This window comes from Apodemus sylvaticus, chromosome 13 (assembly GCF_947179515.1).
Source record: "Apodemus sylvaticus chromosome 13, mApoSyl1.1, whole genome shotgun sequence".
Taxonomy (NCBI): Eukaryota; Metazoa; Chordata; class Mammalia; order Rodentia; family Muridae; genus Apodemus; species Apodemus sylvaticus.
In genome coordinates, this window is record NC_067484.1 from 18830848 (window position 1) to 18844029 (window position 13182).

Genomic DNA, 13182 nt, shown 5'->3' on the forward strand with positions numbered 1-13182 from the left:
GTCTCCCCATGGAAATGCAATTCGAGGGGAGTGTGAGCATCAGCTAGAAGGATCCTCTCCTGGGCACTGCATCCAAGTTCCAAAAGGAGACACAGATCTCCTAGCTTGCTAACATTCTAGAGTGAACTACATTTAAACGATTGATTTCTCCTAACCAGCTCTCAGGCTGGAGTTCTGGAACAGGTGTCAGTGATCCCAGGAACTGCAGGAAGATCGGCAGTTCAGAATAAATGGCTCCTGAGGACTCTGGGACATAGCCACTGTCTGCTCAGTCAGGAGGAGCCACTCTCTGAGGTGTGGGCCAATGGGGAACAATGGTACAGCCATGTAGTACATTCCAACACAGGGATATTGGAGACGTGGGATATAGGTTGGGCTGTGGATTGGACAAAAGTCATTTAGTCTTAACTTGGGGTGGTTCCACAGGGACACAGGCCATTCAGGTTCCCAGTCATGTCTGGCCAGTTATACTATCAGGTTTCGAATCTCTGGGGTGATGTGGCATTCGAAACTCTCTAAAATAAATACGGGCTGGAAGTTTTGAGAGCACGCAATTGTGTATTCTGGAGTTGATTTCTGTGGCAGATGGAAACTGCCACTTCAGGGTTCAATTGGTTCAGTTACAGCAGCTTGGGACACTTGTCCTTTGAGCTGCTCCTCATCAAAGCTGATGCCTCTTGTATGGCTTTAAGAAAGGGTCCCTGTCACCAAGACTAGGCATATTTTCAGTCACGAGATCTAAAGAGGAAGCAGTCTGAAAGAAGCAGTAGCTGTTGCTTACAGAAAAGAAATTTTATTTACTTATATTTATTTTATGAAATGAAAATAAATTTTTCATAAGTGCCGTGTTACTGAAACAGACCTGTGGATTTTTAAGAACAGAGCAGGGCAAACTGTGTTCTGTGGACTTGGCTCAGGCTCTGTGTCTCCAGGAGTTTTCAGCATAAAAACTTTCCAATACAAAGATTCTCCAATAGATTCAAAATGTCAGATAGAATGTTGCCAGGACAGAATGACCTTGGTGTGGAATGCATTGTAGAAATAGCTCCAAGTTTGTGTGATGATTAATGGTGTGCCATTGTTTAAAAAAAAAAAAACAGGAAGATAGACAGGCGTGGTGGTACATACATGTAATCCCAGAACTTGGGTGTCAGGGACAGGAGAAACATAGCAAGTTCAAGGCCAGCCTAAGCTATAATGAAAACTAGAATTGTTATATAGTAATAAAACATATGTTTCTGTACTGGAGCTAACATAAGTCAAAACTAAAAACCAACATTTTTTGGAAGACATCATTTTAAATCAGGCAGCAGGAATGCACACCTTTAATCCCAGCACTAAGGAGGCAAAGGCAGGTGGATATCTGTGAGTTTGAGGCCAGCCTGGTCTACAAAGTAAGTTCCCAGACAGCCAGGGCTGTTGCTAGCAAGCTCTTGGATGTAGTAAGTAGAACACTGCTGGGCTCAGAATCAGCCAGAGGAGCTCTGTCGGCGGCCTTGCTGTGTGGAGAGATGGCTGGCTTATGTATGCAGCTTTGGGTGTCTCCTTGGTCTTGCCTTTTGTGGCTGTGTCTTCCACATATTTCCCACTTTGATTTCCACACTGAAGGCTGATGATGGAGCCACCCCACTTCCTTCTTACCGGTCTGTATTCTGTGCCTTTTCATACATCCTGGGTGGCTTGGCTGTTGTCCTCCTCCAAGTGTCTAACTCTAAGAGTGTGTCATTGGTAGCCCTTACATATGTGGTTGCCACCATGAACCCTTCACATTGTGTCATAGGGTACCAAATTCAATGATATTAGTTCTCTCCTGTTACAGACTCGACATAAGAAGTAGCCAGCCCTGTAATCAACACACAGTATGATTGTAGCGTTTGTATTCTGACTATAATAATAACCTGTGCATTCTTATACTGTGCAATACACATCGTCGTCTTCAGCTTTTGACAGTGTTGTCCATTTTTACCAGTTTACCAGTTGTCTCAGTTTCTACACCAGTGGTTCTCAACATTGCCGATGCTGCCACCCTTTAATGCAATTCCTCATGCTGTGGTGACTCCAACCATAGAATTGTTTTTGTTGCTACTACATACCTGTAATTTTGCTACTTTTATGAATCGTAATGTAAATATCTGTGTTTTCTGGTGTTCTTAGGTAACCCCTGTGAAAGGGTCATTTGACCCTCCAAGGAATTGCTAAACACAGGTTGAGAACCACTGCTCTACACCTCTGTGGGTATCTTGCTTGCTTGTTTTATGCATTACGACAGATTCCAAACTGCAGACTATCTGAGACAACTGGATGATGTAAGAATGAATTCAAGCAATCTTATTCTTGGAGACTCGGGTCACAGTGTACGTAGGCTGTTTCAACACACAGAGACTGCTTTAACAATTTCTTCTTTTTCAAAGAATTCTTAGCGGGGCGGTGGTGGCTCATGCCTTTAATCCCAGCACTTGGGAGGCAGAGGCAGGTGGATTTCTGAGTTTGAAGCCAGCCTGATCTACAGAGTGAGTTCCAGGACAGCCAGGCCTATACAGAGAAACCCTGTCTCAAAAAAAAAAAAAAAAAAAAAAATTAAAAAATTAAAAAAAAAAGAAAGAAAGAAAGAAAAAAGAAAAAAGAAAAAGAATTCTTAAATAAATTCAGTAGTTTGGAATTTTTTTAATTGGCAGTTTGCTTTTCTGGGACAGAGATCTCATGTAACCCAGGCTATGTTTGAACCACAATGTTTCTGAGTCTAGCCTTACACTCCTGATCCTCCTGCCTCCTGGGATCAGAGGTATATGCTACCATGCCTGCTTATAACTGCTATTTTGTAAAATAAAATAAAATAAAATAAAATAAAATAAAATAAAATAAGAAAGAAAAAAAGAAAAGAAATAGAAAATAGAAAGGAAAAGAAAAGAAAAAAGAAAGCTACAAATGTTAAGGTTGCTTATTTTAGCTCTTTATTATTTGACTTATTCTGTTGATTTTGCATTTCTTTCTTCTCAACAACACTAAGTTCCTTGAGTGCAGGAAATGGGGGCTCAACAAATATATGTTAAGCTAGAAACCAAGCCATATGAGGGACTAGACAAGAACCTTGTCACAGTAGCATTAAAGACATCGAGGACAAAGGTTGTGTGGTGTTTGGGTTTGGATAATGAATTCCTCAGTGGTACTCCAGGAAGAAAGAGTGTTCTCAGACCCATGACACTGTCGTAGCTTATTCCAGTGGTTCTCAACCATGAGTCAACCGACACCCCTTGGAAGGTCAAATGACCCTTTTACAGGGGTCACCTAAGACCATCAGAAAACCAAGACATCTATGTTATGATTCATAACTGTAGCAAATTTATAGTTATGAAGTAATAACAACATAATTTTATGGTTTGGGGTCAGCACATGAGGAACCATATCAAAGGGTCACAGCGTGAGAAAAATTAAGAACCACTCCTGTGGGTAAAAGCTTCCACACTCATCTTCTGTGGCGATGACAACATCCTAAGCCAGCCAACAGGAGAGTTTTTTCTGGTCCAGAATATTTACTAATCCTGTCTTTCCTTCAAGGATCCAGAGGAAGAGATGGCCATGGAAGACAGTCCCACCATGGTTAAAGTAGACCGAGGTGAAAACCAGATCTTATCATGTGGGGGGAGAAGGTGTGGCTTCAGAGTACTTGGCTATGTCACGGGCGACATGAAGGAATTCGCCCACTGGCTTAAAGGTACGTGCATATGCATCCATTCCTTGGGGAGACAGGATAGCAGCTCTGAGGACATCCCTTGCCTGTGCTTCTCCCTATGTAGTTAGCTCTACTGACAGAACAAGTCTCCATACTCCCTTTTCACTGAAGCAGCTTGCAGGGGGCAGGGCCCTATTCATATGAAACGAAAGGACAATCTCAGTACTTCACGAAGAAAGTTCAACTGCTGATAATTCATCCCTGTGGCTTAGTTTGTACCTCTGAGCATGGTAAAGAGGTGCATGGATCCCAGAACGGGCTGTGTGGACTGACTAAACAAACTAAGGCGGGGGGAAGGAGGCTTCACAAAATATCCCAGAGTTTCACCTCTGGGCGATCCTAGTGTCTTTGTTCCGGGTAGATCTTGGTGTTATTTAGTCTCTTCCTCAACTGTGCTCCTCTCGTCTCTCCAGACAAGCCTGTGGTGCTCCAATTCATGGACTGGATACTTCGCGGCATAGCCCAGGTGGTGTTTGTCAGTAACCCCATCAGTGGAATCCTGATTCTGGTGGGACTTCTGGTCCAGAACCCCTGGTGGGCTCTCTGTGGCTGTGTAGGAACTGTGGTCTCCACTCTGACAGCCCTCTTGCTTAGCCAAGACAGGTAGGCAAGCCCTTGTATGCCAGTGCCCTCTCTGAGACACCAGCTGGGCAGCTGCTCTGCGCAGCGATGAGAAAGCCACACCCTCCCGGGTAAAACAACCTTTATTCCACAGAATGTTCTGTTTGCCTTTAGTCAGAGGCCAGAGAATCACGGGTCGTCTCTTAGTCTCCTCATCTGAATAAGGGGCAGGTCTGAGTGCTAGCCGATGTGTGAGGCAGCCGGGGCCCATCCATCACCAGGGAAGGGCCCACTGAAGTCTCCTTTAGAGATTCAATTATTTAGTACACCTTTAAGCAAAACTGTGTCTGGGTTCTTGTAGACTTGGAGGCTTAGCAGCCCCCTTTAGAGCTTGCGATCACTTTTAGTTTTGCATGGCTATCTCCTTCCATAGGCAAGGCAAAGCCAGCTCAGCTCTGGGCTGATGAGGGAGGAGCCTTACATCCTAGGATTAGTCCTTCTTTGGGTTTGCTGCAATGAGAGGTGACCGCTGGCTAGGCACACCATTCAGTGGTAGAACATTTGTCTAGCATGTACAAGGACCCACATTTCCTTGGTAATTAGTATTTAGAAAACAGTCCTATTTTTTTATATTTATATGTGTCACTTGTCAAGTTCCTTTTACTTTTCTTAGTTCTAAAAAAAAAAAATTAAAGTGGCAATTCCATTCAAGCGACCGATTCTTCCTGGGGCTGGAACTGTGGCATCTCTTGTAGCTGTTGCCATTCTTTACCCATGGACAGTCACATGTAACTTCAATTCCTGGAGGTTTTCTGAAGAACTACAAAATCAGCGTTCAACCTCTGCTAGCCCCAGCCCAGGGAATAGAGATGACAGCAGCTTATTGGTTGCACCTGTGCCTTGGTGCACAGCCAGATAAAAAGCCAAACACTCTCACACCAGCTGCTGTGTGCTCACTGGCTGCAGCCCTGCCCCTCAGGCCCATCTGACCTAACCAGCCCACATCACCATGACCTTTACCTCACAGGTCCCTATGGTCATGACCTGTGAGCGAGCGTCAGACTGGAAATGAACTCGGTTGTCTTTCATGATGTCATACATTGCCAACTCTCAGGGCCTGAAAATGGGAAGCTTGCCAGACAAAGGGCTTATTCTACAGAAATATTCCCCTTTCTCCCTTGGACTTCTAGTTTCCCCTATAGTTCCTCTCAGAGTCCATTAGAAGCTGCCATATAAGACAGTCTTTGGATATGAAGTTGAATGCCAAGCATGGTGGGGGGGGGGAGTGCCTTAGTCAGGATTCTCTAAATGAACCGAGGAAACAGACTGAACACTTGACCATCACTGAGGGGGTTCTACAAGAGACACTAAGAGTGGCACACATCACTAAATAGGTGCCTGGCAAGGTCAGAGTAGCCATTTTCTTCTGCAATAACCTGGAGATGCATTAGAGATGACAGAACAGAATCAGAAGAACATGGAAATGCATGCTAGGTTGAAGTTAGGTGTTCCTAAAGGCACCTCGAAGAGGATTTGCCTTCCAGGAATCATGTGTCTCACCGAGACATGACTTAAGACTAGTTCAAATGCTGAAAGCCCTGTTCACAGCAAGGTCCTTAATGATTTAAAAGACGTAAGAATTTTCATAGGAAAGGCTGAACGCAGAGCAGATTGTCTTACTCAGGCCCCCCTCCCTCACCAGATGCTCTCCTTCCTGTGGTTGTGGCATAGCTCAGAAGGAGTTGTTTCATGCACACACACTGCAGAGTGGTAGCCACATAGATCTCACTGCTCAGTTTAGTTGTATCTGCATGATTCCCAGAAGGCTTTGAAACACATGCCCTGGTACGACGGCTCTGTAAAGTGGGTGTCATGTAGAAGTTACAAAGCTGCTTACATTCGAGCCTAAGAAAGCTCACCCAGGCCATGTTTGTGCTGCCCCTCCACCTGCAGGTCAGCGATAGCAGCCGGGCTCCAGGGTTACAATGCCACCCTGGTGGGAATACTCATGGCTGTCTTCTCAGACAAGGGCGACTATTTCTGGTGGCTGATATTCCCTGTATCTGCTATGTCTATGACTTGGTAAGTTGTACCTGGTTTTCAAAATGCCCATGGAGGGTAGAGGGAAGGGCGAGTGAGTGTCTGATGAGCACACTTTGCTAAGATGAAATTCCAGTCAGTGACAGTGGTATCACACCGTGTGTGCGTCCTTGAACGTTGAATGGGGCCAGCAAGTTGGTTTAGCAGATAAAGACCCTCAGAGCCAAGGATAACAGCCTGAGTTTCATCCCTGGAACCCACACGTTGGGAGAGAACTGACCCCCAAATCTAACTCTGACCTCTATGCATGCCACGCCATGTGTATGCCCACCCACACAAACGCAGATTAAATGTAAAAATAAAATGAAGATTGGTGAAGGGGGCCAGCTATGGCTAAGGGAAGAGGAGGGCTTTAGGCACGAGGTCAAACCTGGTGAGTTCCAGGCTAATCTGTCTAGAGAGGCAAAACAACGCTATGATAATAAACGGTAATTTTATGTTCTGTTTTTAACCATAAGTTAAAAAATACTTAAATTAGAACTAGGTTCTACCTTTGGTTATAGGAACTAAAGCAACCCCTCTAAGAGGTGTGGATTTCCTTATAACCACTTATCTGCCCGTATGTCAAAGTCCACTGAATGGCCCCTTCACGCAGACATTCACAACCTCAACTGTATAGTTAGCACACACATCTGCTCTGAGATGTTGCCCTAAATGTGGAGAGATTTTAAAAGTATAGCCTGAGTGATTCTAAAGTGTAGCTGAGGTACCCACCCTCATCAATGGAATCATCTCAACAGAGCTGCTCTCTCTTTTCTTTTTTTCTAAATTAAATCCCATCTTTATAAAACCTGGACCTTTAAAACTAACTTCTATACTGACATCATCTTAATTCCTTTTCCTAGAAACAAATTTGTCTTTTCATATCATATCTAAAGTATAAAGTACTAATATGCTCGCCGAGGAACTTGAGGGGCACACCACGGACCCTGCCTGCAGGACACCTCTACCCTGGCTGCCCCCATAGGTGCCATCCTCCCCCAGGGGGTTGGGGGCTGCTCTGCATGGGACAGGATCTGTGGTCATCAGGTGATCCACGTTCCCCCAACTAGAGATCTGTTCTGATCTTACAATGATGCTTCTCTATTGGGTCGACAACTGAGAGTGACTCAAGGGTCCAGGGAGCCATCTACACCATCCAAAGCAAGCCTAAGTTTGCACACCTCAGAACAAGGAAGCAGATGTGCCTGGAGTTTCACGCAAAGGCTCAAAAATAGACACTTTGTAAGACCCCTTTTCCCAGTTCACAGCACCTTAGTTCGTCTCTTCTCCAAAACAGATATATGTACAGAAGGCATGCAGAGTAATGTCTTCCAAACTCAGGGTGCCTCAGGGGGGGAGGAAGGATTCCAGGATCCCAGGATCCCGAGATCCCAGGGCACTAACTCCGTAGATAAGAGTTCACTTTATTAAGAACTCCAAACGTGGGTTTTTTTTTTAAAGATTTATTTATTTATTTTATGTATATGAGTTCACTGTAGTGGCTCCAGACACAACAGAAGAGGACACCAGATCCCATTTACAAATGGTTGTGAGGCACCAGGTGGTTGCCAGGAATTGAACTCAGGATCTCTGGAAGAGAGTTCAGTGCTCTTAACCATTGAGCCATCTCTCCAGCCTCCTAAAAATATTTTTAAAACCTTGATTATAACTCACTTTGAACCATCTCAGGGTGTTTTGTTTTGTGTGTGTGTATGTGTGTGCGTTGTTTTTTCAAAAATCAAGAGTTGATTTTTGTGGTGTGTCTTAGAGTTTTCGCTGCAATAAAATTGTCCGTGGGTTCTCCACCCTCCACCTACCCACAGAAGATTTGCCAGCATAATTTCAGATTGATCGAGTTAGCAACCACAGCAGGACACGCCGCTCCCCCATGGAGGGGCTGGGTCAGTCGGAGTGTGCTCAGTCTGGCTGCTCATCACTGATTCTCATTCTGGGGTTTCTGTTCCTTTAGCCCGGTTTTCTCAAGTGCATTGAGCTCTGTGCTCAGCAAGTGGGACCTGCCCGTCTTCACTCTCCCTTTCAACATGGCCTTGTCGCTGTACCTTTCAGCCACAGGACACTACAATTCGTTTTTCCCAAGTAAACTCTTCACACCTGTCAGCTCCGTGCCCAACATCACGTGGTCTGAGCTCAGCGCCCTGGAGGTAAAACAACAGCTCCTTGGAAATTGGTTGCTGTGGGAAGCTCAGTCTTTGTTTGGGTGGGGGAGACCACCCTCAAGGATGGGGTTAGAGCTTTCATGCCTCAGTCAGAACAGGATGTTGTACTTTGGGGGCTATGTAGAACCTGCTGTTCTGTCTCCGTACAGAGTACAAACAGTAGCTCAGGGTTCTCAACGTGTAGCGGGGGCCTAAGAACCTATATCAACAAACTCCTCCAAACTGAACTGGAGGACAGAGAGTGAGATCTGATGAGTCTTGGGGTGTAGATATAATACATCTCCTTGCAGATATCCACAGAGAGAGTATGTGCTTTTAAAAGCCTGCTTCTCCCAAGCTGAATTCCACCTCCTTCTTCCCACTGATGTTTCTAGAGGAAACATGTGTATGTGTGCACATGCAAGCATGTGTGCGTGTGTGTGTGTGCGCGCGCGTGCGTGCATGCATGCATGCATGCATGTACACACAGATTGCAATAGAGCTCATGCATGCCAGGCAAATGCTCTACCACTGAGCTGCATCTCAGCCCCTCATTGTCTCTGAAAATAAGATACTTGAAGTCAAAAAGAAAAACAAACAAACAAAAAACAAAAGAGGCACTGCTGGGTTTGTTGTTTGCTTTTAGACTCATGTTTTGAGATCTGATTGATTCATGTTAATACCTAAATTAAGTTAAAGTTCTTTTTTACTAAATGGTACGTGTTCCTCTTAGTATCAGAAGTGCCAGTGTGATTTTCTTTCATTCATAAAGTTGGCTACAATCGCTCCTAAATTATGGATGAGGTAATCTTGTTCAGTTCGCTGGCCTTTGAGGCTGGGTGGCCAGTCTCGATAGTGTTTCTGCAGCCTGTGGAAAGGCATGGGTTGACTGCCAGCGCTGACGGGTAGCCCTGCCACACTTGAGAAGATCTGCAGGTCCTCAGAGGCAGGAGTAGTAAGACACACCGGAAGCCTCACAGTGGCAAGGACAGAGCTAGTGAGAAAGTTAAGGATCACAGGTGGTTTGGAGGAGCCTTGCTCAGCACACACCTGTATTAGCAAAACACTGAGATTGATCTTGAAGGGTAAAATGTGTGAATTCTAAGATTTCTGAATTCCATACATGTCCATCTGTGATTCACGTTGCATAAGGCTGCAGCAGGCTTCTTGCCTTTTGTTTGTGTGGCTACAATTGTATACTTTCTGTGGCAGCTGTTGAAGTCCCTTCCTGTGGGAGTTGGCCAGATATATGGTTGTGACAACCCGTGGACAGGGGGCATTTTCCTGTGCGCCATCCTGCTTTCCTCCCCACTCATGTGTCTGCACGCCGCTATTGGATCACTGCTGGGGGTCATCGCAGGTGAGCACAAGACTTTCGACCTAATACAAGCATCTTCTCCACACCACGCATGTCCCAGGCATGCTCTACACCCCAGAGCTTTCTGGAGATCTCTGAGCAGCAGGGACTCTGGGGATGTGTCCCCCCCACCCCCCCGGCCCTGGCCCCACAACTCATCACAGAGCACCATGCTCCTTGTCCCAAGCTCTGAGTGCTCTTGGTTTCCGTGTGACAGGACTCAGTCTTGCAGCTCCATTTGAAGACATCTACTCTGGGCTCTGGGGTTTCAACAGCTCTCTGGCCTGCATTGCAATTGGAGGGATGTTCATGGCGCTCACCTGGCAGACCCACCTCCTGGCTCTTGCCTGTGGTGAGTATCCTACATATGGTGTTGAAGAGGGATGCCCTTAAGGACTCCATCAAAGTCACGGGCAAGCACTAATAGTTAGTTACCCAAAGATTGTAAAAGGATCATATGAGAAATTCAAACTGGGATTGGAGTTTGAGTTTACCACTAGCTGACTGTGTGAGCGGAGCAAGTGACGTTCCTCCTCTGGGAGAACTAAAGTCATCTTTGCCTACTGCACTGGTTATTATGAAGGAAGAGCCTGGAGTCTCAGTAGCCATTCTATTTTATATATATTTGGGGGAATAGATCCATGACCTGAACTGTGGGTTTGTTTTGTGTGTGTGTGTGTGTGCATTTTTGTTAAGCCCCCCAAACCTAAAAATAAATATAAAACTATGTTATGCAACCTGAGCATGTACCTGAACCACCTGGAATGCTGGTGAAGACAGAGACTGCCCCTAGATCTCCCCCTCAGCCTCGGATGCAGGTTTAGAGAGAGAAAAACTTGCATCTCTGACTGTGAGTCCTCTGGAGACCACTAGCTGAGAACTAATTTGTGAGCCCTTTGTAAGCCCTAGTCGACCCTGCCTGCAGAGCTAGACTAGACCCTAGCACCCTCTAAGCCATCCTTCTCGCTGAACTTGGGTTAAGGAAGTACTGAGGTGCTTCAAGTTCTAGAGGACTCAGTCCAAACCCAGAAGCCATATCTGCACCCTAGGCTGCTTCCTGCCTGTAGCTTTCCAACCATGTGGTGGCCCCTTAATATAAGGTCAGCCTCAAGAGTTTGGGAATTGAAAAGCAGGTAGGTTCTCTGAGCTGATGATGAGGAACAAGAGGTCACCCATAGCCTTTGTCATCCCTTGTTCACTGGTGGTAAAAACTTTAAAGATAGTTCTGGAGTGGAAGGAGTCCCCTTGGGGACAAAAAGGTAAAGGGATCATCAATTGTAGAGATATTATTTCTAGCCTTGTGTACTATATGTTTAAGTCATTTATCACCAGCCTGCTCAGCCTCAGCTATCTAACTAATTGCCAACTGGTAGACCATGAGCTAGCCAGGATCTGGGGAGGAGGAGGTGGGCTGTGACCAGAGAGCACTGTTCGGTTTGGGTTTATGCCAAGGCAAGGTTAGCAGATCTCAAGCAGCTGTGTGCTATTAGATGTCATTTTTTGTCATGGTGTCTGTAGTGACTCAGCTGAGCTCTGTCAGTATTTGCTATCTTTATCTGTTCTCCATTTAGGGTTGTGAGGGTTCCCTGTCGAATCCTTTCTGTGTGATCTCCCCTGTCTTTCTTTAATTCTGGGACTTTGTCCGCTTTTAATTTTTCAATGATCCTCTATAAATATCCCTTTTCTTTTGGGTTACGTCTATGTGAGCTTTTCCACCACTGTGGACTTTTTCTTAATAGTTTCTCCTTGCCATCCTTCACAGGAACTCCCGTCTTTCGGCTCTCTTCATTATGCTGGGTCCTGTCATCCGTTGTGGTTTGTCCTCTGGCCTGACTAAGCTTCCCCTGCAGTGTTTGCTGCCTTTGTATCTGTCTTTCCTGTCTTTCCTGGCACTTGCTTTCCTTGGATGTCCCCTTTCCTCCTCCCGAGAGCTTGTTTTCCTTGGGATTTGAACTATTTAACTGACACCTCTCAATGGGGATTGGAAGCCAGGACCTTTCTCTGAAGACTATGCCTCCACCCCTCAGGATGTGCGGCCTCTACTGGTTGAGATAATATGGATCCTTTAGATACGGAAACCTTGTCGTGCTAGGCGGTAGTTACATTGCTCTACTTCTGAGCCATTATGGGCGCTGCTCCATTGAATGCATTTGGTATAACTTGCCAAATGTACATTATACTAATATTTCTGTAACATTTCTAAAAGCAGAGTTGATGGCTCAAAGGGAAGGGCAAGCCAGATTTCCATAGATATGGAGTTCATCCCCAGAGAGCTTTAGCAGGTCCTTCTGAGGTTGGCAGTGTAAGAGTATCGAGTCTGTCCCCACTCTGTCCCAGCAAACTTTTTAATAGCCATACACAAACTCTTGGGACAGACCTCCAGCCCCTTTTGCAAAGCGAGCCTTTTGTGTAGAATGACACAGCAAGTTTCAGCTTGCCCACGTTGCCCTGTCACCACCAAACAAAAGTCCAAGTTTGTCTGCCAAGGTAAACAAAGAGCAGACACTGATTACAGAACTGCTATTTTCTTTTTTCCACATGTCTCTATTAGGAAGAGGACTTGGGAGCCTGTGATGGCGTCTGACAGGGCTGCCTTCCTTACCTGTAGATCAGGAGCCATGCAGCCAAGCAGTAGCCTTGTTTGCTATGTTAGCTAAGAAGCTGTCAACCCATTTTGTACTACATGTCAATGGCTGGGTGACTATGATAGAACTCACCCATGACAGCACACTTACGGGGCCATTGTCCATGAAATCCAGGCTCTTGCTGAGGCGTAAGAGCCTTTTTCTAAGGCAGTCAGGGAATTGCCTCCACACCAACACGCAGTTGGTAGGAGCTTCCCTGGTGTAAGCCAGCCCCAGCCCTGCACTGCATGTATTAACGGATGGGCGGTCTGCTGTGTATTGATCTGAGTCTCACTGCAGAGAAGAGAGCAACTTGAACCTAGAGGTTCTTCGAAAGCATATAACAATACAAAACCTATAAGTGCCAGAGGTGCCAGAGGCATGCTTTAGAAGTGTGTTGGGCCCTTGAAAGAGATAAGAGACAATAACTCCTGGTGTGCACAGAGACAGCTCAAGAGAGCAGCTTGTGCTAAGCAGAAGACCAAGGGATACATGTTGAATGGGTGAGTTAGATCTTGAAGGTGACTAGAATTGATAGAAGCAAAGAGGAGATGTCTTCCCACCTCAGCCATGAGCACCCTTCTTCTCAGAGTAGGATCCTTGCACCCTGCCAAGACGGACAGGTTCTCAGTGCTCTGAGGACATGGAAAATCGCGTTTGAGATTTCACTGT

The 13182-nt window shown here is 45.7% G+C and overlaps 1 protein-coding gene across 5 annotated transcripts in view; it reads left to right on the plus strand.

The window, feature by feature from the left end:
* The window catches only part of Slc14a1 (solute carrier family 14 member 1 (Kidd blood group)), a 40361-nt gene that overhangs the window by 22122 nt on the left and 5057 nt on the right, over positions 1–13182 (plus strand). For 3 of the 5 annotated variants that reach the window (XM_052201420.1, XM_052201419.1, XM_052201421.1), the window contains exons 2-7: positions 3556–3712; positions 4144–4333; positions 6245–6373; positions 8343–8535; positions 9742–9889; positions 10104–10238. In XM_052201420.1, the coding sequence (XP_052057380.1) occupies positions 3571–3712; positions 4144–4333; positions 6245–6373; positions 8343–8535; positions 9742–9889; positions 10104–10238 (937 nt within the window). In that variant the 5' untranslated portion in view covers positions 3556–3570. Of the gene's footprint in view, positions 1–2154; positions 2355–3555; positions 3713–4143; positions 4334–6244; positions 6374–8342; positions 8536–9741; positions 9890–10103; positions 10239–13182 lie in introns of all 5 variants that reach the window. The other 2 variants (XM_052201417.1, XM_052201418.1) reach the window with 2 other exon arrangements.